Below are 23,781 nucleotides of genomic sequence, written 5' to 3'. Positions count from 1 at the left end.
CTGTTCAAATATCAACGGTGGCATCTGAGTTGGCCTTTAGTGCTGCTGGCCGAGTCATTGATTCATATCGTAATCGACTTGACCCTAAGATGGTGCAAGCTCTGATCTGCACGAAGGATTGGACAAAGCAACAAGAAAAGGTAGCAATTTTCTTAGTTTAATAGTTGTTCAATTACAACTGTCCAAATATAGTCACATAGATGATATACTGAATTACTTATGCATATGTCTGTCTTTTAACTTTCAGATTCTAAATATATTCCTTCAATTGTGGTTGAACTGAAACCCCCAGAGACTGTTCCTTTATCTCCTAGTGCTAGTCACCCAATTGATGATGAAGTATTTTGCTTGCTTCTGCAATACTTATGAGTTGCTCTCTATCATTTGCAAATACTCATAGACATATGTTCTAAAATATAGGAACAAGGGGAGAGTGATCCAGATCTCGTGAATGAAGATGGTGAGCTGTGAAGAAATCTTGCAATTCGTCGATGTCATGGTGAAATGGTGTTTGAATGTTTGATGACCTTTAGTTTTTAGAATTTGTGTCATTCTGTGAACTATATGTCTGTGTGACTGTGTTATTGTATCTGAACTGTAGTCCTATGGACTTGTTGAATTGAGATATTTGTGCTATGTGGACTTATTTATTTATGAAGTTGTGGTCTTATGAACATATGGTTGTTTTGCTATTGGGCATTGGCTCTTGGCTGTTGGCCTGTTGCTGACTTGTTGTTGGCCTGTTGTCTGAATGCCTGTTGCTGTGCTAGTCTTGTGACTTGTTGTGCCTGTTTCTGTGCTGGTCTTGTAACTTGTTGCCTGAATGCCTATTGTTGTGGCCTGTTGCTGTTGCTTGAATGCCTGTTGCTGTGTGGTCTTGTTGTTGACAATGAGATGCAGTCACAACATACATAGGCACACAACGCATGCACTCTGCATAGGTACAACAGCACACCAACACACACGCAGCAACAATATGGCAACAACAGTACTTTTGTGCCGTGCATGTCTAACTATGGTTAGTGTAGTCCGTGTGTCCCGACTAAAGTTCCCAATTCCTGTCCGTTTCCATCGATTTTTCGGCCGTATTGGTTCGTTTACGTACACCCATATAACCCGCTCCTGTTTTCGCTCCCGACTGTCTCGCTCTCGACGATGAAGTGCGGGAGCGGAAACCGGAGAGGGGTTTTCCCGCCCGTTTCCATCCGTTTTCATCGCTAGCAAAGAAGGATGATGAACATCACTATTGTTATGATGAAAAGTCCACCTATTGCACCTAGAAAAACAACAGAGATTCTTATAGGAAGCACCAAAATCTCCTACATATTTTTTTAAAAATATTCTATAGAAACAGTACTAAGTTTTGTATAACTACACATAATTATTTCGTCACAAAATAATTAATGATTGTTCTTTCCATAGTTAATTTACTTGCCTTATACTGTATAAGTTATACATCAAAACTAGACATCTAGGTTCTCACATTTTTTATGCGCATGTCCTTCAGTTGAGCACATCTCTACTTCAAGTTTCAAGGCTGTCCAATGGATCCTATGTATATTACAATTCGATGGTCCATCCTTGGTGTCTTAAATGACCATGCCTGCTGCCGGAATATCATATATACTCATAAATATTAAGAATATGGGACATTTATCTATTTATGAGAGAAATATGTTACTTTTCTGACCATTGGATTAAAATCTAATAGTATGCATTCATTCCTCTATGATACCAAAAAGTGAAATAAAATTGAATCATTTATTTGTCTACGTGGGATATTTATATCACTGCTGGAATAATTATTTGTAGACTGAAACATTGCAAATCCGATAGATTTTTATAGAAAATATGTCACCCCTAATTTTAGGAACATTTTATTTCTTAGCCACAAATATTTTATTTCACTCTAGGAACACATTTTCCTTAGGTTGGAACAATTCCAAATCTGACTCATTTTTTGCCAAACAATAGACATAGTGATATTCCTATGTACTAGTACTCCTTAAGAGTGATTAAGAAAATAGCACGTTTCTCTAAGAATATATATTACTAGTACTCCTTTTAAGAGTGATTAAGAAGTGACATTAGGCATAGTGCTCATATATACCTATGGCAATTTTTGCTGCAAGCGAAAATTTGGGGCTGAAGGGTATATGCAGGGGATCATCACTGTGGAAGCCACCGTGGCATTTGCATTCATAGGAACCCAATGTATTTTGGCAAACACCTCGGCAAGGATAAGCATTATGATGATCGCACTCGTTTATATTTGCGTTGTTTATGAACCATGTGACGTATCAGATATTCAGAACCATAGAACATTATCCAAAACTTTAAAGACCAATAGAAATATAATTGTTAGTTATTTGTAGTATAAAATAATTATATGGTTTATATGCTAACTTAACTAATAGGTAGTTTGCTAGTAATTTAAATGCTAGGAACATGACCATGACCATAGTAAAAATCCTAAGTTAAAACTAATTAAATAGCACTTGAAGTTCTAACAAAAGCACTAGAAGTTTGCTTCCTCCAAAAAACACTCAACCTTGATATATACTCCATCCGTAAAAAAAAATGATGTTTTGGCATACAAAATTTATCCTAAAAATAATAATGTTCTAGGATTTAAATCTTATGCATGCATAATTTGGTGCGTTGATCTCGTGCATGATTAAATGGAAATATATTTTCTCCATTTTTTATATGCAAACTAAATTAACTTGGGGTATATGCGTCTTTTTCGTTCACACCTAATCTGTCTAAAAAATCCTAAAAATTTATTTTTTTTGGATGGAGGGAGTACCAATCAAATCAAATGGACACTTACCAGTACAACCACCGGCTATACAGGGATTGCCTTCGTAGCCCATGCTGCAGTTGCAGACGTACTCAGGTCCATTGGAAGTCATGACACTTGCTGTTGGTGCTCACGCACGCATAGCTCTTCGACTTCTTCGCCTCACCGCAAAACAAGTTGTCACGGATGGCCCAATCCAGCCACACCGGCATCATAGTGTCAAGGTCCATCTTTAGATCGGTGGTGTGGAAGGTGTAGTTGTCCCTGTCCACCAGGAAGCATAGTCGCAGGGGCTGTAGTCCAGCCTCGCCTTGTGGCTGTACTCTTCGAAGCTCATCCTGTTGTCAGTGAGCCCGGTGGGATGTCGACGTGGCAGCACCCGATACCGGCGCAGGCGCCGCTCTCAGCGCTCCCGGAGTTGTTGTAGGACATGCAGCCGGTGATGTCAGCGTAGGGGTAGCCGTTGCCTTCGCTCCGCTCTAGCTCTGGGTGTAACACTATTGGAAATCTTAACTTTAGTCCCGGTTGGCAGACCTCAAATCTCTCTAAAAATCATCCGGGATAAATTTTCCGAGATAAAAGGTGGGGTCCTTTAGTCCCGGTTGGTAACTGGTTGATGTTACCAACTAGGACTAAAAAATTTTGAAAAAAATAAAAAAAGCGGCCCACGCCCGCCGGCCGCCAGCCGCGCCCGCCACCTCGACTCCGCCCGCCTCAACCCCGCCCGCCCACTCCGCCCACCTCTGCTCCGCCTCACTCCGCCCGCTCCGTCGGGCTAGCGCCGCTCCGCGCGCCGCCGTCCGGCATTCAATTCATTCAAAGGTCCTGTTGGAAAAAATCAATCAAAAGTTGTGGAGATTCAATTCCCGGCTACCTTGATTGGAGATTCAATTCAAGTGAATCCTCCCACACGGCCACAACCACTTCCACTGCCTTCTTGCAGACCCGCACTGCTGGCTTTGCTCTGCCCTGTGCCACTAGGCCCGCCCGCTCCGCCCGCCTCAGCACCGCTTCACTCCGTCCCGCGCTGCCGCCTGCCGCTTGGATCCCCCATGTGCCAACCCTACCCTCATCCCGCTCCTCCTCCTCACTCCTAGTGAGGGGCCAACAGAGAGGCAGCAGGGGGAGGGGCGCCCACCCATGCCAGAGGGAGAGGAGGAGGAGGGGCGGCCACCAGCGCTCGAAGAAAGTAGGGAGAGGAGCAGACTTGTGCGCGTGGAGAAGATAAGGACTTGCGCATGGAGACCTGTGCGCGCCCCTGTATTTTGTCCCGGTTGGTATTTCCAACCAGGATTGGGGGGGCGTCGCTGCTAGATCTTTCCGAGCCCCTCCTGTCGATGTCCTTTCGGTGCCTCATTTTTGATCCATGACTAAAGGTACTTTAGTCCCAGGTCCAAAGTCATCTGGGACAAAAAGGATTGGATGGAAGATTAGCCTCCCAATAGTGTAACCAAAGGTGTTGCAGCCGAGGATGAAGAGCTGGTTGTGGGTATCGGAAATCCGGTACACGTCTCTGTTGAAGTGCACGTCGCCGTCGCTGTAGGCATACACCTTGTCGGAGGAGTTGAAGCACTCCCACGCGATGGGTGCATCACGCGGGCCTCCACCGTCCTGATGGAGAGGAGGTTGACCGGGATGGGCTTTGTGGTGCCGACGAGCATCGGCGTGCCCGTGCTGCTGTCGCAGATGATCTCAAAGCCATTTCGGAAGCAGCCGGTGCCGATGCCGAACGGATATTGGATGAATATGTTGCCGCATCTGTCTGGGCAGCCAGAGGTGTTCCTGGCCTCAGGAGTAGTGCTGGAAGCCATTGGTGCTGTTATCAGCAGACACCACAGCAAAATCATTAACGCTGTGGGCATTACTGTGTTGCTCTTCCTGATCATGACTTCGATTCCAGTGGCTTACTGGATTCGTCAAGGCATCGTGACTTCATTTGTCCTCCTTCAACTAAAGAAAAGGTTATCAACTGCAAAGTTGTCGATCTTGTCAAGCACTATAATTTTCAGAAAAAAAGTTCTTCGTCAAAGTCTGCATTAATAGTTTTTTGAATTTTTCACTACCCACTGTAAAATACAAACCAGATGCCTGCACTCCATGCCTTAGACATAAACCAACTTATGAACTGTATACATTACAATTTCATCATTTAGATGAGTGCTAGGAAATCACATAAGTGAACCACTATTAAAGAAGTAAATCTCGATCAGTTACAAATTACAAATTGGTTGGAAACAAGATTTGAAATTAAGACGACTTCAAATTTAAAAGTTGTCAACTAGAAGTTGTAGGTCTCATCTGGAGCTACAATTTCCATACAAAATTAGTCTTCATCCTATTCATATTAAAAAGTTATGAAATAGTTTGCAGCAATCAAAAGATCATTTGAAATAGTTTGCAGCAATCAAAACATCTAGCTGAGTTGAAGTAGTTAGTAGATGGAAGATACATACCTTTGAAAAAAAAATCTATCAGAAATAGTTTGCTCCGAACGCGACCTTGCAAAGCTAGGAAAGCTGAAGAATGATTCGCATTTTGCAGGTATCCCAGCCACTGCTGAAAGCTGCAAGAAACTGTTTGGCTCTGTTTGGATCCTTGGAATTGAATTCCATTTTAATAATCATAATTTAGATACAAATTAATTAAGCTAATATAGTTGTATGCGAAATATATTAGTATATTATTGTTGGCCATATAGGAGAGATACTTATATGCTGCACTTCTGCTATAGGGAAGCAAGTCGAAGAGCGTGCTATAAGTTGCGCATTAGAAATATAACATGAGGATTTATAGAATCAATTTCTATCTCCCATCCCATGAATTTAAGATAGGCTTATATCTAAACTTTGGAAAATTGTGCAATGCTATATTCCAAGACAAATAGCTTACTCTATTAAGTAGATTCCAATTCCTTTAAAATGAAGGGATTCAAATGGAGCCTTAGAGAAACGACCAGAAAATCGATTGCTGAAATTGCTAAGAACACCAGCCGCAGAGGCTTTGGATGGTCACAGGATGATATATACCTGGGATGGGTTGAGGAGTGTGGCCAGCAGCACGCCGAAGAAGAGCAGAGGGAATGAGGGGAGCAACCAGGAGATGGAGCAGAGAGATAAGCTCTCAGCACCGTGGTGTTTGTGCTTCCGTGGGCTCGCGGTACATGGTTTTATTACTATATCTTGCCACACCTTGCACCCTTTGCATTGGAAGTCATTGGATGCGACTTCAGAGTTCAGACTGCTACATTACATCTCTTCAATTCCTATTGCTTTCGAACCTCAACTTGCTCGAAAATCTGACCAGCATGCATGCTCCTTTTTTCTTTCTGGAAAGATAACATTGGCAATTGGCAAAGCCTTTTGTGATGGCTTTGTAGGCGTCACAAGTAAAGCAAAAAATCTGAATTTCAGTAGCTAGTACTTGTTCCCGTTTGCAAGTAAAAAAGAAAAGAAATATTTAGTTGTGTTAAAGAAATATTTAGTTGTATTATCCTGCACAGGATTCCGGTACAATTAGATAGTAAAACGACGTCCACAGTCATCATCCTTGTAGAGTACTTCTTTAAGTCATATTTGTTTGAAAAGGTATCATTAGCTAGGTAGGTCATGGTAATAATAGTTAGGTAGCTGGGGACACGAGAAGTTTGACTAACTGTGACCTTTCTTTGAATGACTTTGACCACCTTCAGTTTCTAGACAACCTCCAGTTATTTTTTTCATTTATATTTCTTAAATAAAGAGTATTAGTCTAAAAGTCATGTGATCGCCTCTATTTTCTGCTTGACAAATACTAAAGTACTAGGTCGCAAAAAAGAGAAGGCATGAGTCAACATGAGAATTGACCAGCACGATGCTATCCTATTCAGGAATTAATTGAATTCTTACCTTGTGAACTGATGATAATGACTCAAGTGAAAGAGATAACAAGTCTTCTAGGTAGCTTCTACGTTCCATTCGACCATGAATATTGTTTCTCAAAGAAATCCCACTACCTCTTGCAACTTGTAACAGCCAGTCAGCCACCAAATTACGCGGCGTCAGCCTTGTAGTCTCAGCAGCCTGACCTTCAAGAAGTGCAGACGCAATCAGCAGGACCTGAAGACAATGTGGTTTTGCTGTGGAATAATAATTCTGCGATGTCATTCCAAAGGTTTGCCGTTCCTATTCTCTATATATGGAAGAACCAAAAACCTCCGGCCACTGCTCCTCAATTGAAGTGTCACCAGTTTGGAGGGAAATTCTTTATTGGCTAAGGGTCCCATGTTCCTCCATTCCATCCTCTGAAATATCCCATCCTAGTGAACTAAGTTTCTTCAAAGTCTCCCAACTAAGAATTCCATCAAAAGAAGAGAAAAGATCAATTAAAGAACATTCTTCTTTTCCATGTACAATAAGGCACCACTTAATTTTTTTTCCTTACTAGTATAGCTGCAGACATTGTAAGAAAATCTAATAGTTGAGCTGCTCTTACTAACCCATTAGTGAACAACAACTGCTTTAGGATGTGTATAACCTCTCTCATATACTCTAAATTTTAATTTGATAACTTGTTGTGGAGCACCTACCGCTTTCCCATCTCAGTTCTTACTTTTCAGGCAAGTGTTGTGGATGCCATATTCCAAGTAAAAACACTGAACTCCTTTTCTATCATGTTGACTTAACTTTACTTGTTAATATCTTCCTGCAAACTATAGATTGATCGGCTGCCGAATCACCAGTTTCGTTCTTCTTAAGTCCCCAGTTAGTGAGGAAACAGGTGGTCTGAGCTCCTGCAGAGCATTCTCCATATCTTGCACATTCAAAAAATAAGCATAGCAAACTGCAATGCACATATCATTATATCAGGTAATCAATGGTTCTTGGAACTGAGGTGAGTTATAAAACAACACTTAGAACAGATCACTTAATCACTTAAGTGAATATAACATTGTTTTCTGGATAGTGAGGAAGAATTATCTAGACTCCAATACTTAATTGACTGACTATCTCCCTCGGCATCATTGGTGGCGTACCCTCTTTGCTGAGCTTTGTGATAGCAAAGTCCTTTTGAAGAACCTCTTTTAGTCCACGTTGAGTCATTACTGTGATTAAAATGGAATAAAGGATAAAACTAACTTATCATATGGCACTAGAGCTGACGTTATCAATATATAGATGGTGAATGAAGCCATAATATATTTAAGGAAAAAAGTCCAATTTACTATCCTATATTTAAATATTGAAATAAAACATTATAAGTGAACAGGTTTTCACTCCCGCATACACAAATTTGATCGAATGTTACTATATTAGATCTCCATAAGTGACGATAGTGCCATTCGGAATTAAAGATTGTCCCACAGAAAAAAAAGCACCCACAGGCTCTTCAATGCATCGAACAAAGGGAGAGGACCTCTGGTAGCGCAGTGCACACACCATGTTTATACAACAAAAAATGCAGCTAGAAGTACGAGGAGTCCCTGGTATCGAGTATCGACGATAGCTACTTTGTTAATTTTGCACAGGAAACTTCATCAGACAAATAAGATGAAATATATGGCCTGATTGGCATGGAACCTTGGATAGGATAATACAATATGAAAAAAAACAGGGATCTATTGTGTGTGATAAACACACCAAAGAATCTAACAATTGTCACAAACAAAGGAACAAACTTTTATATACATGACACTTGACAAGTTACAACACTGTACATGGCACTTGGAAGCTTTTTTCTTTAACACGCAGCACCTGACATGTTACGGCACACACACGTGCTCGCATGTTTCATTGGATCAATAGAAAGTAGAAACCTTCTTTGGACATTTGGCCCTATTTAGCCAAGTATTCATTTCTTATTCCATCAGTATGATTATAAACTACAAGATGCATCCAATAACCAGAAAATCACGTTTCAATGTATCTTCCCTGAGATCACTTCAGCAGGTACTGAAGGCGCTCTGCAACATCTGCCATCTCAGGCCTTTGATCAACATCACTACTTAGACATTGAACAATAATTTCTGCCAAACTATGAAAAATCCCAGTGTTTCCAATTGCTGCGATTTCTGGGTCAACGAGCTCAATCACTCTCTTCTTCTTTGCGTAAGTGTCAAGGGAATTCCCCAGTATGATGTTGTTGTCAGGATCTAAGGCCTTCTTCCTGGTAATCAGTTCTAAGAGCACAACTCCAAAACTGTAGACGTCACTTTTACTGGTGTATAGGCCAGTCAGCACATATTCTGGATCCATGTAGCCCCAGTTACCAATGATAGTGCTGGCATAATTTTCATCAACGGTAATCATCCTAGATGTACCGAAGTCAGAGATCTTCGGTACAAAGTCCTCATCTAAAAGTATGTTAGCTGGTTTAACATCGCCATGCAGAATTGGTGTAGTGATTTCTGAATGCATGTAAGCTAGACCTTTTGCTGATTGTGCAGCAATTTGTAGACGTAAATCCAAGTTGAGAGGCAACCTGTTGCTGTCATGCAGAATTCTATCGAGGCTACCATTTGGCACATACTCATAGACCAAAATTGGAACATCAACTTCTAGGCAACACCCTATGAGCTTAACAATGTTCTTGTGCAAGACTCGAGATTGAATGATAACTTCGTTTGCGAATTGGCCTGCTAATTTAACATCAATCTTGGGCTTCTTGACTGCTACTGGCTGAGTTTCATCTCTAATATATCCCTTGTAAACCTCACCGAAGCCACCTTGTCCAATACAATTACTTCTATTTAGTATATGCTCCAGCTCTTTCTTCCTGAACAGCTTAATCTTTTGAACTTCTTCTATTGTAGGACCCCCATTCTTTCTAAAATAATCTTTCATCTTCCTTTTCTCTTTGGAAAGAAGGCTGACAAACACTGCAACTGCTACAATAAAAAATCCACCTATTGCACCTACATAAACAACAAGACACCACACAAATAGGAACCAATAAAATCTTCTATACAAACAATTGTAGTTGTGCAATGCATATGTACTGTATAATTCTTAAATACTGTTTACGTGGATAAGTCATTCAATGATATCATTATCCTAAAAGACCATATTTCTGTTGGACAATGATGTAAAAGGATCCTATATTCATATATAAAAAATTTATATACACATAAAGAGTGGACCAGGAAATGAAATATGGATCATATGTACCAATAGCGATTTTGGCTGCAAGTGGAAAATTGGGGTTGCATGGATCACTGAACGGATCAGCACTGTGGGAACCACTTCGGCATTTGCATTCGTACGAACCTAGCGTATTCCGGCAAACGCCTCTGCATGGGTACTCTAGATGTCTTTCACACTCATTGATATCTGCATTGTTTACCAATCAACCTCATTTATTAGAACAATACCATTGGGCCCACAAAGCCAATTAGAATTGCAATGTCTGTTTTCGTGTATATTAGTTCTATATACAGGACTAATAATTAGCTTTTACCAGTAAAACAATATGGAAATGTGAACAAAACAAGAAACACTTAAGACAGGACAAATGAAAGTTGCAACTTGATCCTGGAATTTGAAATGATTTTTTTTCTCCTCCGAATTTAGCACTGCAACCTTCTCACTGATCAAGTAAAAGAGGAGCTGTGTGCATGAACACACTTACCGGTACAACCGTTTGCAATATAGGGGTTGCCTTCGTAGCCCATGCTGCAGTTGCAGACGTACCCAATCCCATTGGAGGAATCACGGCACTCACTGTTGGGGCTTACACAAGCATAGCTCTCCGCATCCTTCTTTGCCTCATTGCACGTCAGGTTGTCACGGATGGCCCAGTCCAGCCACACTGGCTTCATAGTGTTGATGTTCATCTTCAGGTCAGCTGTGTGGAAGGTGTAGTTGTGCCTGTCCACAAGGAAGGCGTAGTCGCAGGGGCTGTAGACCAGCCTTCCTTTGCGGGTGTATTGATTGAAACTCATTCTGTTGTCGGTGAGGCCCGGTGGGATGTCAAGACGACAACAGCCAACGCCAGCACAAGCGCCATCCATCGGGCTCCGAGAGTTGTTGCAGTAACACATGCAGCCGGTGTAGTATCCATAGTCGTAGTCATTGCCCTCACTCTGCTGGCTCTGGGTGTAACCCATGGTGTTGCAGCCTATGACAACAAGCTGGTTGTTGGTGTCGGAGATGCGGTACACCTCTTCATCGTTGAACTTAACATCGCCGTCGCTCCAGGCATATACTGTATCTGAAGAGTTGAAGCACTGCCATGCCACAGGCAGCATCACACGGGCCTCTGCTGTCCTGATGGAGAGGTAGTTGACTGGAACGGGCTTCGTGGTGCCAGCAAGCACCGGTTTGTTCATGCTTTGGTTACAGATGATCTCAAAGCCCTTGCGGAAGCAGCCCGTGCCAATGCCGAACGGATATTGGATGGCTATGCCTCCACAGCTGTCTGGGCATCCAGAGGTGCTCTCAGCCTCAGGAGTAGCACTGAAAGCTATTAATGCCATTAGCAGTAGATATGGCAGCAAGATTAACATTGTTGGCATTACTTTGTTGCTTTTGTTGATCAACCGATTGCTATAGATTCAGTGCCTTACTGAATTCTTCAAGGAATCGTTTCTTCCTTACTCCTGATAAAGGGATAAATAGCTCACATTAACGTGTAGCGTAGATTGAAGTCTTAGTATCTTCAGACTTTTTTTAGCAATGACTAGATCATATTTTTCGTTAAGGATCTCCAATTATTTTCCCCCTTTTTTATGGTGTCTGGTGGTTTGGATCATGGGTAGTTCTATTTTGCCAAAAAGAAGAAGTACAGGGCAGTCTCCAATTCTGCGGAAGCACTCATCAGTGAATAGTGATGGTTCAGAACCGTCATAAAAAATGGGTTTGGCGGTTGGTGCTATCATTAGAGATCAATGTTTAGGGTCAGAGTGTTACCAGGTACCGCAAATGGTTTTCTGAATCATGTGTAAGAATTTTATCACTGATGGAGTAGTTGGAAGCTAGAACAGTCTATGATAGTCTATTAGCACTGACAAGATAGCTGTACAAGACAAAAAAAAATGTGGGTAATTTTGCAGTTCTATTCACTTGAAGGATGATATCGGCCATGCCCAATATAGAAAAGCTTCTTTAGTACAACATTTGCACGGTGCGATCTTTTGCAAGAGTAATAAACAAAAATAACAAAGAGGGAGCAAGGTGAAGCCACATGTATATTGGTGCTCTCAGAGTGGAGAGCCCATAACAAGTACTATATGGGATAAAAAGAGATTATGCAGGAGCAACAAATTAATATTAGTCTATGACTACGTCAATACAATGAGATGACCCAAAAAATCTGCAAATCCACAGGTCCACCAGAGAGCATCATGAAAGTGATTTTTCATAATTCAAACGGTTTGACAGATACATTAGTGGTAACAGCGGTCTAAACTCCCCAGCTGAAGTCGTGGCAGTAGTTGGTAGGTGGAAGATACGCCTACCTTTGGGGAAAAAAAAAAGAGTCGTAGCATAAGCAATTGATCCGAAGACTCGCTCCCACCGCTCTCTCACAAAAGGAAAGCCTGATTCCGCCCAAAACTGCATGAAATTCACCAAGAATCAATAGGACATCTCGACCGCTGAAATTCCAAGAAGCGATCGATCGTCTGGCAAGATTTCATAACTCGACAAGTGAGCAATTCTGATTTACCACGGGATATTGGGGGTGCCGGCGGCGCTAAGGCAGGCAGCAGACTTGTGCTTGGGCTAGTCGACGACTCGACGGCGAAGCAGCGGATGCCCCGGAAGATGGGGAGGAGTTGATGCCAACGGAGATGTGAGGATCCGGCGAAGCAGCAGAGGAGGGTTGCGAAGCTGGGAGATGAGCGCGCGCGCCGTGGTGTTGCTGGATCGCGTGTTGCAGTTAGAGACGACTGGAGTGAGAAACGGAGAATATATGGTTCGAGGGGTTGTTACGTACGGTCCTATTAAAATCTTTGACCACGTTGCTCTTTGTTTACCGAGCAATATACCCCTTCCGTTTTTAAATAATATAATACTATAATCCCATTTGGATTCCAGTGCTAATTTTTAGTTATGGAAATCACCCACCATTCCTGTTCAGGAAATACCTATGCGATAAATCATCAGATATCAAATCAAAATCATAAACAATGTGTTATTTTCGGAAAAAAAATAATAAATCATGTTAAAAAATCAATCGTAAATCATAATAATAACTATCATAATTTGCGACGGAAGTGGTGGATATACGATTCTGAACTTGTATTTTCTTACTTTTTATAATGTCTAAGCAGAAGAGTTGGTGGGGGTGGGCTTCTGTTTTGCCTTTGGTTGCATACCTCAACTGGGTTCAAGTGTGGCCATCAAACGTAGGCACCTTTCAACTTACTTTCAAAATCTGGCCATGAATGTTATTCGGCAAACATTTGGGGATGGCATTGTGGTTCACCCTCACAAAAAATAAAAATCTGAATTTTAATAGCATCTCGTCCCCAAAAAGAAAAAACAAAAAATACCAATGTTGTTTTATGTTTTGTGGATATAAGGGGCGAATTCAACATAGAACGGCGCCGGGTCATCACTATTTGAGTCCAGGGTATCACCATATTTTTGGAAAAAAAAAATCGTGGCTCCTCCCTTTATAAATCTTTGAGTTGTATTATCTTATTAGGTTTCCATCATCATCAAATGGGAGTATTTATATATAAAATTTGACGATGCCTATATACTTAATTAAAGTATACCATTGTCAATTCGTCTAAGTCGTACTTATTTTCAAATTTATCTGTTGGTAGGTAAGCATATGAAGGCACAACCTCTGAGCTTTCGTTGAAAAATCTGACAGTCATTAGGTGCAACTGCTTAGTGCTGGATCATATCTGGCAAACTTTTCCAGGCTGAGTAATAAATAGCGGCCGCAATAGCGGTAGCGGCCTATTGCCGCTATCGCTACTAGGTAGCGGTCGGGTTGTTGTGGTGTGGAACTTTGCGGCCGCAATTGCGCTATAGCGGGCCGCAATAGCGGTGTAGCGGGCCGCAATAGCGGTGTAGCAGGCCGCAATAGCGTGGAAAAAAAATCCTAATAGCCCAGCCCACCAGTGGACCCCCATCGGCCATTCGGCCTCGCCATCCAGAACACGCCGCCACCATTCGTGTTGGTTGCCCGCCGCCACCACCCTTTGCCGGTGCCGCCGCCCTTCGCCAGCGCCGCCGATTCACATACTCGACTCGAGCTCCTCCTAATCCTCATAGACCTTTGCCGTCTTACACTCTTAATTTAAGCATGTGAGACATCAGTTGTTTGTATGCAATTAAATATCTATTTATACTTATTATTCATGATATATATAATTAAAATTATTTTAATGTGAGATTATTAGGTGCCGCTATTGGAACTTATCGTCCGCAATATCGCCCGCTATCCGCAATCCGCTACCTCGACGTCAATCCGCTACCAACCCGCTATTCGCTATTTATTACCTTGTTTCCAGGTGACCTTTCGTTACGTAGAGATTTGCAGTTTCCTAGACATGACATTTTCTTACATGACTGCCCATGCCATGTTCATACCTTTCTTTCAGATAGAAAGAGTTTTGTGCCAGCTTCCTCTTCCACCTCCGTTATCAGCCACGCAGCTTAGTACAGAGGAAGTCTCTCTGTCTATCGGTGAAACGACAGCCACGGCCTTGGTCTATGGTCTAGTATTTCAAGGAGTTTCGTTTTGATATGGTACGATCAAGGTGATTATTACCTTAGTACTGTAAAACACATGCTGCCCCCAGAGAGTTCAAAATCTGGGAAGAATATTATCCTGGCCGCTACATGTACCACAGAGTTGAGAGGTAAAGAAGTTTCGTTTGGATATGTTCAGCCAGTCTCCTAGGTTCCCAGGTCCAAGTTGCAGCATCAAAAGAAGATAATAGAATAAAATAGATCCTTTTTAACTTATTAGCATGAATCTTAAAGCACTTTACCAACTAATTAACCATTTTCTTAATTAATTTTTGTATGGGTTCCGATTGGGCCTGGCCCTACCCTTGCACTACTGGTTCATCCCCTAGCTAATCCCCTTTCTCGCACCGTTTTATTTTGCGTGCATGGTGAGGTCATGGGCTGTCTAATGGTAGGGCTAGGCCCATTTGGGACCCATACGAAAATTAAGAAAATGGTTAATTAATTGGTGGGATGCTTTAAGATTCGTGCTAAAAAAAATAAAAGAGCAGTATTGGAGCACAATATAGAAAGAAACCCAAGTGATTGAACAAGAAATTCTCTTTTCCTAGGAACCTTTAATCCAACGCTTCAGATATGCGCTACTCAGTATGGGACTTGCCGTGGTGGTTAAGGTGTCCAACCTTGGTGGGGCTAGTCAGCCTAGGGAGATTCCCCCTAGCCTTCCAATACACCGCCTTGCTTTTAGGGACGTCTAGGATTATCGCTCATCCACAAAGTGATTTGGTGCACTTGCATGGTAAGAATCTAAGATGATGTCGGTCCTTTAATCCACGGTGAGTCCTTCCAGATCCTTCCATCCAACTGGCATTGGAGCATCGGTCAGGATCCTCTAACTTGTGTTGCTTTGTATGCAGGACGATGCATTATCGTGGACAAGGTAAAGGGCGGTCGGTTTAGGGGTTTCCTCCATTTTGATCCTTTTTACTCCATGCTGTACCTCAAAATACAAACTCACCAAGTGAAAATTTATTAATTCAAATTAAAATGTGTATGGAACATGGCATAATCTCCAATTTATTCCCGAGAAGTTGATAATCAAGGCGTGATTCAACGATCGTTAACAATCAATCACCAAAAGGGGAGATTGAATGAGCATTTAATCTCCTAGTTTAGTTTTGGTGGTTAATGACAACGTGATCATTATGATTAGTGCATTCTTGCCCCCAATCATGGTTTGCATTGTATTGGTGCAAAGGATATGCACGAAGACTAAGAATGAGCTAGTTCTAAATGACATTTGGCATTGGGAGTCATTGAGAGTAGCTTTAGGTCATTATTTTGCTTTGTCTATACTTTAAAGAGGGCAAGGATTAGTATCTTGACCTATATGATCCAAATGATAGGTGTGGTTTGCACCTGTGAAAAACTAACGCTAGGTAGCTTAGATGAAGCCTAGAGATGCAAAGTAATGATATCAAAATAAAAAAAAAGAATTGGCATCTCTAGAAATACCAATTAGTCAGTATTAATGTGCTGAGACACACCAATCGCCAATTGATCCAGTGATTATGTTGGTAAATCATCGAATCAATCGGTGGTTAATGTTTTTGGTGAAATTCATCTCTGGATTTACTGATTGTTTTGGTTTTGACAAGGTTTTGGGTCACCAAATCAATCAACATTTCATGTCAGTGAACATCAGAACTGTACTCAAATGTTTACCGATTAATCAGGTGGTGTATGTTTTGGAACTCCGAATCAATCAGTAGTTCGTGCGAAGTTGAGTTGTTGAAGCAAGGACTAGGCCTTGGACTTGGCATATAAATACTTGTCCATTGGCTTCATTTTAGCTCTCTTGCCACCTGGTGAAGTTCATAGCTATCTTCTAAGGTAAAGAGAAAGAATTGCACTAGAATTGAAACTAGATTTCCTTAATTGAATATTAGTTCCTGTTGGCGGCTGTTAGCACGCCAATTCGTGTCATTGAATATACCGTAAGTGCACGGATCAGTTGTAGCTTTTCCCTTAGAGTAATCCCCCCAAGTTTATCAATCCACGGAACAAAGGGATTTGGACGCTTAACTAAACACTAATTAATGTAACCGAAAGCTCTATGTATTGAATAGGATTATACTAATAAAAGAGCTAAGCGGTCTAGATCAATGCAGATAGAGAGTAAAGGGTGTGAACAAGGTAGATGGAACACTTGTCCTAGGGATCTAGGATCACTTGTAGATGCAATTGTCAAGAGTGAACAAACAAGATCTAGGTGTTATTGTGAGTGAATGCGAACCATGCACAACACTTTCCCTCTTGCGTACCATCACTACGCAAGGATAATAAACTATTGGATAATAAGAATAGGGCATGATGATTATTCTTGGTAAGCAACAAAGCAACCCAAAAGTAGCGCTAGCCAGTCATTACATGAAAGATCATCATCAATATATGAATGATAACAAACAGATCTTCAACAATAGGTTTGGTGATTACAAATCAAGATCTCCATACAATCCCGAGGACAAACAGAGACTTTGCCCCATGATCTTACACATGTTGATGCAAAAGGGGGTAAAGGATACCCTAGAGATAAGCTGGACCGAAGAGGGCAATGAATGGGGGTAGGAAAGCCCCACGCCGATCGGCCTGAGCACCTCCAGGCCGATTGGCTTGGGATGTTTCTTCCTCCTCCCGAGCTCCACCTCAGGTGGCCTCCTGTTGATCCAATCTTCTCTCTTGGTGGCGGTGGAATGGCGAATGCTTGGTATTTTCTCTCTCCTCTGACTCTCTTCTGCGTGTAGTCCTTGAGGGAGTATTTATAGTCCTTCGTGGGAGGCGGATTTGGATGAATGGTCGATGGAAAAACCTAGATGCATTGTAGACTTCACGCCGATGAAACGGGAGCTCGATCGAGTTTTAGAATAGGCTAGGCTGATTGGCCTGTAGGGTACCAGAACGATCGACCTGGGCCCTTTTTAGCCCATCTGGTCCTCCCCTTTCACGTGTAGGCTCCTCTTGACGACCCACATCCAATTATCCATTAAGCTCCACACATAAATCCTCTGATTATGTCATATTTCATATCAAAACACAATATGTTCCAAAATACAACACATGGAATAATGGGTTATTTCAGGTGCAAAGTGGCAGGTTAGTATAAGAATTAGTCTAAAAACACCCCTTAAATGGCACTAAAAAGGTGTCAATAACGAGCGACAACAATCTCCCCATGCTTAGCTCTTGCTCATCCTCGAGCAAGTCAGGCGACTACAAAATTTCCCAAGAGGTTGAACAAAGATCTTGAACCAAACCTGAGCAAGCAACTCAAGCACCTAGCCCTTGAAACAAAGATCAGGGGAGAAACAAAGATAATCAAAGTATGAGTGTTTAAAGAATTATCTAAGTAAAGATTACCCTACAAATTTTATTAGAACTAAGTAACTTCATGAATCAATCACACTTACTTTCTGGCTCGCCTTGGAGGATTTTTCTTCCGTCATAAAACAATCAACCTGCAACAATAATTAAAACTAAATTTCTCTTCCAGGCACTTACATGTCTCTCAACCAAAAGGTGGCTATCCTATTTGTTTGCAAGCTCTCATCTCTCATAGGTCACTCAATCATAAAGTGGAGCTTGGATAAGGCTACTAGGAATCAACACTTATATTATCAAATTAAGAAAATGATCAAATGGTTGCCTATCTTCTGAGCCAATGATCTTGAGAATAACCACATAATATGAGGGTTCAAGGATGAGAAGATATAGAATGTTGTGCAAAGGCAAAGAAAATAATGACTCTGAGGCACAAATGATGTCCATGTTGTCGGATTGCACATGGTTGGAAAGAAAATCCGTTCTATGAATAACGAGGTTATCGTACTTTGTACTTCTCTTGATCTTCATGAAAGTAAGAATTCCTCTCATTGTTTCTTTCTTTTTTCCTTTTCTCTTTTCTATTTCCTTTCATTTTTTCTTTCCTTTCTTCTTTTCTTTTATTTTTCATCTCTTCTTCGAACCTCCTTTGGACAAATACCCTTCATAATTAGCATTAGAACATTCCAAGAGACTTCTAGAAATTTTCGATGCACAAACCAATGCTGAGAGACCCCAGGCCGATCGCCCTGGCCTTCTCTGCGTACCTTTCTCGCTCATTTTTTTTGGTGAAGCTTCCTTATAATGTATATTCCATATCTATGCATCAACCTTGTCACACCCTGAAATTTCCGAATTTCAGGATGTGAATAAAAAGAATAAATAAACAATAATTTTCTCATAATTTTAAAATTTTCCCAACATTTATTTTTCTTTACAGGGAATTTAGTATAGGAAAAAAATAATTGTTTGCTTTTATAAATTAAATAATGTTGTTCTATGTCTGTGCATTCATGTCGCTGCATCTTGGTGTTTCTTGAGTGCAAAAGTTTGGAAAATGCGTTCAGACGTTGCCCAGACTCTTGTGAGGATTTTCCATCTTTTTCTGGAATTTATTTTCCTTTTCCTAGAGCTAAATCCAATTTTTGGAAGGCTCTAGAATCCTTTTCACGAGCTCCAAGTATTTTATTTGGATTCTTTGTGTCCCAATCCATCTCTGAGATATATCTCAGATTTTTCGGAATTTTATAGATAATTTTCTCACTTTAGAAAACGAGTCCGGCTATTTCTGGAATTGTTTTCACGCAGATAAATAAAATCAAAAATTCCGAAAATAAAAAGTCAACTCAAAAATATCTTTTTCCGAGTCTGGCCTATATATATATCACCGCGTTCGTCTCGACACGAGGATTTCAGATCTACAAACCTTTTTACGAGTTGCCTCTCCTAACTCCATAGATCTGAAGTCAAAGTTCGGTCTTCGTCAAACTCCGGCGAGCTTTTCCGGCGAAACCGTGGACTTTCGGCGAAAACTGACACCACCATGGAGTTCCTCTCTTCGAGGTCTACACCGTGGTGTGATGGATTGTATGAATCCGATGTCGGCTCCGTCGTCTTCCCCAACTCCGGCGAGCTTTTTCACCGCCATTGTTCATCTCTGACCGAAGGTGAGCACACCATCTTGTTCGTCTCGTCGATATCGTTCCATTTTGCCGTTCATGCGCGAGATCGAACTTTGTTTCCGGCATTCCCATCTTTCTCTCTCTTTCTCCTGTTTTTGTGCGCAACCGTAACTGTTCTGTAACCATGGCCACCGCCTGGTTCGCCCCTGCTCGCCCGCCGCGCGCCGCCTGCAGCTGCTCGCCGTCGCCACCGCGTCTTGCGCGCCTAGCGCCGTCGCCCCCCCCTGGCCTGACCCGGCCCCAGCCGCTGTCGCCGGCCAGCGCCGCCGGAAAGCCCGGGACGGCTGCTCGGGCAGTTCAATCGGGAGGAAGAAGATAAAGGCTGCTTTTACGTTTTAACCCCCGAAGAAAAGAGTAATCCAGCTGGAATAGTTTGAGTCTTGCACGTTTTGTAGAAAGGACCTTGAGAGTTTTAGATTCCTTGAATCCAGTTCGTCCCCTGCGGTTTTGCAAATCTAACCCTATCCTTTAACCTTTTCGTGAGCACTATTCCTTGTGTCTTGCCAATCTTCTCAGCTAACCCTCCAAGTCTATGGTTAATTACGTTTAGGCCCCTACAACTTTGTTTAACCCATAGATTCTACGTTTGAGCTCCGTTTAACCTCGTTCAAGATACGTTAGATGCATAACAATGTAAATTACACGTTAGTGGTAATGTTTTCCTTCACACATTTTTGAAAATAAAATTTGTATTAAAATTGATTAATGTCTAATAACCGAGTTCTTTTCTAAATAAAATCTGTTTAGTGTTATACACCGTTTTTCATGATAAGTGCTAATTTGATTAATGCCTACTTTATACCCTCTTCTAAATAAAAGCTAATTAAGTTATATATTGGTTTTTCATAAACTAAAGTTAATTTGGTTAATACCTATCTAAATAATTCTTTCAATTAAAAGCCACTAAGAGTTATACCTCGGCGTTTCATAAATTAAATTCAATTTGATTAATGATTATTCAATTTGTTTTCTAAATAAAATCCATATAGGTTATATCTTGAGTTTTCATAATTAAATGTTAATTTGGCTAATATGAATATAAATGTGTTTTTAAATTATAATTTGGTTAGATGTTTACATGTACCTTATTTTTTTTAAATTAAATGTTTAAATTGCATAAATAATACTTAAATACTTTAATAAAATTGGACTAAGCTTTACACCGTCTTTCTTATGAAAATATGAATGTGACTTGATTAATTCCAATTAAAGGTATTTCTCTGAAATATATTTACAATATTTTTCTCAACTAAAATAAATAAAGCTTGTAGCTCTCATCTTTCTTTTATAATTTAAAATGCTCGATAGCTTTATCTTTTCAACCATAGTTCCGTTTTAAGCGTTCCTTACGTTCGCGTGACCTTAGATCGAGCCTTGTCGTTTAGTACGCTCTTTTAAAGCTTTCCTTTTGTTTTGGTGTATTGTTCTTAGTTGTACTTGTTTGTTGCTTGCATGTTTGTGCCGATGTTTGCTCCAAGTAGAAGGATCGTTGTTCGGAAGTTTTGAAGAGTAAGAGCTTCAAGAGAGCAAGAGCTGAAAAGCAGTAAGAGTAACTTTCTGTTGGAGAAAGGCAAGTGTCCCTAACCATCCCTCTACCTATGCTTTGTTAATAATATCATGATTATGTTATCGGAACATGGAGAACCACCCAGGAAAACAGTGCTACCACAAGACTAAATGGCTCTGGTCTTGGCTGAATAATTAGAAACTCTAGTTTGGGGCAACCTTACTGAAAGGGCAAGAGGGGAGGCGTTGATGGGGTATAACACTCGCTCTCGGGGGAAGTGGGCTTGGCTAAGACACTATACCCACTAGGGGACTGCTATGTTCTGCTTCGACCTGAAACCTTAGCGGGTTACCACATTGCTAGTGAATCTTTGTAAAGGCCTCGTAGCGTCCCTATGCAATCACACCTCGGAAGTGTGGTATGATGCCTGGCTAGCATCGCATGGTTGGGTCCAAAGTTCTTTGAACTTTTATGTGACTTGTGGGTAAAGATGTGCCACCTCTGCAGAGTGTAAAACTGATCGATCAGCCGTGCTCACGGTCAAGAGCGGCCTGGACCCTCACATGATTAATTAAACTTGAAGATGGACTCAAATTATTATTCTGGTTATTTCTTGTGGCCTTGCTGAGTACCAACCATAAGTGTACTCACCCTTGCTTAGTGCTGCTCAGAAGAAGAAGGTGTGTGAAGTATTCCGAAGATGATGCTGAGTTCTAGGCGTATGCAACCCCCAGTCGATTGCCTGTGAAGTTTGGAGCCTCCGTCTCCAGTATTTAAGCTGTGTATCTCTGATGTTTTCGTAAGTCTTTATTTGTATCTTTTTACGTGATACTGTTGCTGTTATTCACTTATGATGTCACTATATGTATGAAACTTGATTCTGGCATACATATAGGTAGCACTTGGTTTTGTCCTTAAAACCGGGTGTGACAGAAGTGGTATCAGAGCTCTATCGACTGTAGGACGTAAGCCTAGATAGCAATGGCCGCTTCTTAAGGTATGTTTTACCATAAAAATAATTCTTACCTTATCATTGACCTCTCTGATCTCTATTTTCACTCCTTGTACATCTTATCTACACCTTGGTTGCTTATTTTTGATCAACTTTGACTCTTAGTCCTTTACCCCCACCTTGTCTTGCTATTTCTAAACTCTCCATCCCTGACTTATCTTGTGAAAATTATCACTCCTTGACCATTTTCTTTTCTCAATTCTCCTTGATAACTTAGTCTTTTCCACCGGGCCCTTTTCATTTGCACTTCTTGTTTTGCAAATGTTAGACCCTCAACCCTTGTCTGTTTATTTCCTCTCTCCTTGATCACTGCTTGATCATGATTATACATCTCCTCCTTGATTGATCTTGTCTTTCTCATGCAATGCACCTCCTTGATTTATTAGTGATTTTGCTACTCTCTCATCTGCTAATCATTTATTTCCTTGATGATTTCTTTACCTACTTAACCCTGTAAACCTATCTCTTTCCTAACTCTATTTTCAGTGCAACCTTCTTCTCCAGTGTAGCTCCCTTCACTTTCCAAATAAATGCTAACTTGGAATCTTTTCCTTGACTTTTGATTCCAAAGTGTCTCATTTTTTTAAAAAATATCTAGATGAACCATACCGCGTATCCTAAAGCCTGTCCAAGTCATCTGAAGAATGGGCTACCACTCAAGAAAACAAGCTTAACAGCAGGAGCGCTATGCCACCCTCACCGCAACTACGATCGAGAAGCAAAATTCTACATTGCACAAGCTGAAGGATACCTACACCAAGCATGTTGAAGCCTTACCAAACAACACCTTCTTAGGAAGTACCCCCTTGCAGTCTTACTAACAATGTTTAGCGTCGTTCCCTAATTGTGTGTTGACTGGTGAAATTTTGTGCTTGCATGATGATGCTTGTCTTTATGAAATTGTCTGATTTGTTTCTTTATAATGATTGTTGGTGTATTGTGGGTCTTCTATCTACAATGACATCAGTTGCCTAGCTGGGTTCTTCTTTTGAATCTCCCATATCGTTGTCATCCATTCCTTTCTACCCGAGCCAATGAAGGACATCAGAAAAGAGAGAACTAAAGTCAACACCAACGTCAACAAGCAGGAGTTAACATCACCACCACCGTCTCACTAGAAGCAAGTTGAAGAATAGAAGGCTTTACTCTGATCTCCATCTTACTCTAATGATGATTACAAGAACCAAAGAAGATGAAGAAAGTAGGGAGATTCTACTCTAGATAAGCAAAGATGGAAGACTATCCACTCTACCATAAGGAACTTGTTGTCTCCCACCTCTTTGTTTTCTTTTCTCTCTTCGAATCTGCTTGTACCTCCCACATCCTTGTTATTTTTCTTTCTATCTCCCAATTCTGATGGACATCAAGAAGAGAGTGAAGGCAACACCAATGTCAACAAGCAGAGGCTATCGCCACCATCACCATCGAAATAGAAGCAAGCCGAAGAAAAGAAGGCCCTAGCTTAGTTTTCTTGTCACCTCGCTGCTTTCTATCCTTCCTTCTACCTTACTCGGATGACGACCCAAGAATAGACGAAGATATCATGAAGTGCTCTACCTTGTTCTGCAATTTTATCCATTTCCTATTTTCTTCTGATCCTATCTTTATCATGCAACCAAATGGCGAGTCCCAATGAAAATCATGAAGATAGAGCCAATGAAGGAGATGTTAACATTCCACCTGTAGCCGCATCATTCGAACGCAAGATGTTAGAGTATATGGCAACACAAACTTAGGTTTTACAAGAAATGTCTCAAACCATGGTCAATATCCAT

At 41.1% G+C, this 23,781-nt stretch overlaps 1 protein-coding gene across 2 annotated transcripts; it reads right to left on the bottom strand.

Annotated features, from left to right (window-relative positions):
- Positions 1–8,379: 8,379 nt before the first annotated feature.
- Positions 8,380–12,760, bottom strand: LOC117847370 (wall-associated receptor kinase 4). 2 transcript variants are annotated; one of them, XM_034728570.2, is made up of 5 exons: positions 12,443–12,756; positions 12,234–12,330; positions 10,406–11,375; positions 9,946–10,107; positions 8,380–9,692 (listed from the first exon to the last, which is right to left on the bottom strand). In XM_034728570.2, the coding sequence occupies exons 3-5, from the start codon at positions 11,289–11,291 to the stop codon at positions 8,716–8,718; spliced, it is 2,025 nt and encodes a 674-aa protein (XP_034584461.1). In that variant the 5' UTR covers positions 11,292–11,375; positions 12,234–12,330; positions 12,443–12,756; the 3' UTR covers positions 8,380–8,715. The 2 variants fall into 2 exon arrangements, with proteins under 2 accessions (XP_034584461.1, XP_034584463.1); XM_034728572.2 differs by lacking the exon at positions 9,946–10,107 and having other exon boundaries at positions 12,443–12,760.
- Between the last annotated feature and the right edge of the window lie 11,021 nt (positions 12,761–23,781).

This window comes from Setaria viridis, chromosome 3 (assembly GCF_005286985.2).
Source record: "Setaria viridis chromosome 3, Setaria_viridis_v4.0, whole genome shotgun sequence".
NCBI classification, from domain to species: domain Eukaryota; kingdom Viridiplantae; phylum Streptophyta; class Magnoliopsida; order Poales; family Poaceae; genus Setaria; species Setaria viridis.
Note: the sequence above shows the minus strand (reverse complement) of the source record. Positions and strands in the feature narration are given on the sequence as shown.

Bases quoted from the DNA above. Each gene is read 5' to 3' on its own strand.
- LOC117847370 (XM_034728570.2), bottom strand. From the start codon at position 11,291: ATGCCAACAATGTTAATCTTGCTGCCATATCTACTGCTAATGGCATTA. The intron at 10,108-10,405 runs GTAAGTGTGTTC...TAAACAATGCAG, and splicing joins TATTGCAAACGGTTGTACCG to ATATCAATGAGTGTGAAAGA. The intron at 9,693-9,945 runs GTACATATGATC...TTGTTTATGTAG, and splicing joins TGCAGCCAAAATCGCTATTG to GTGCAATAGGTGGATTTTTT.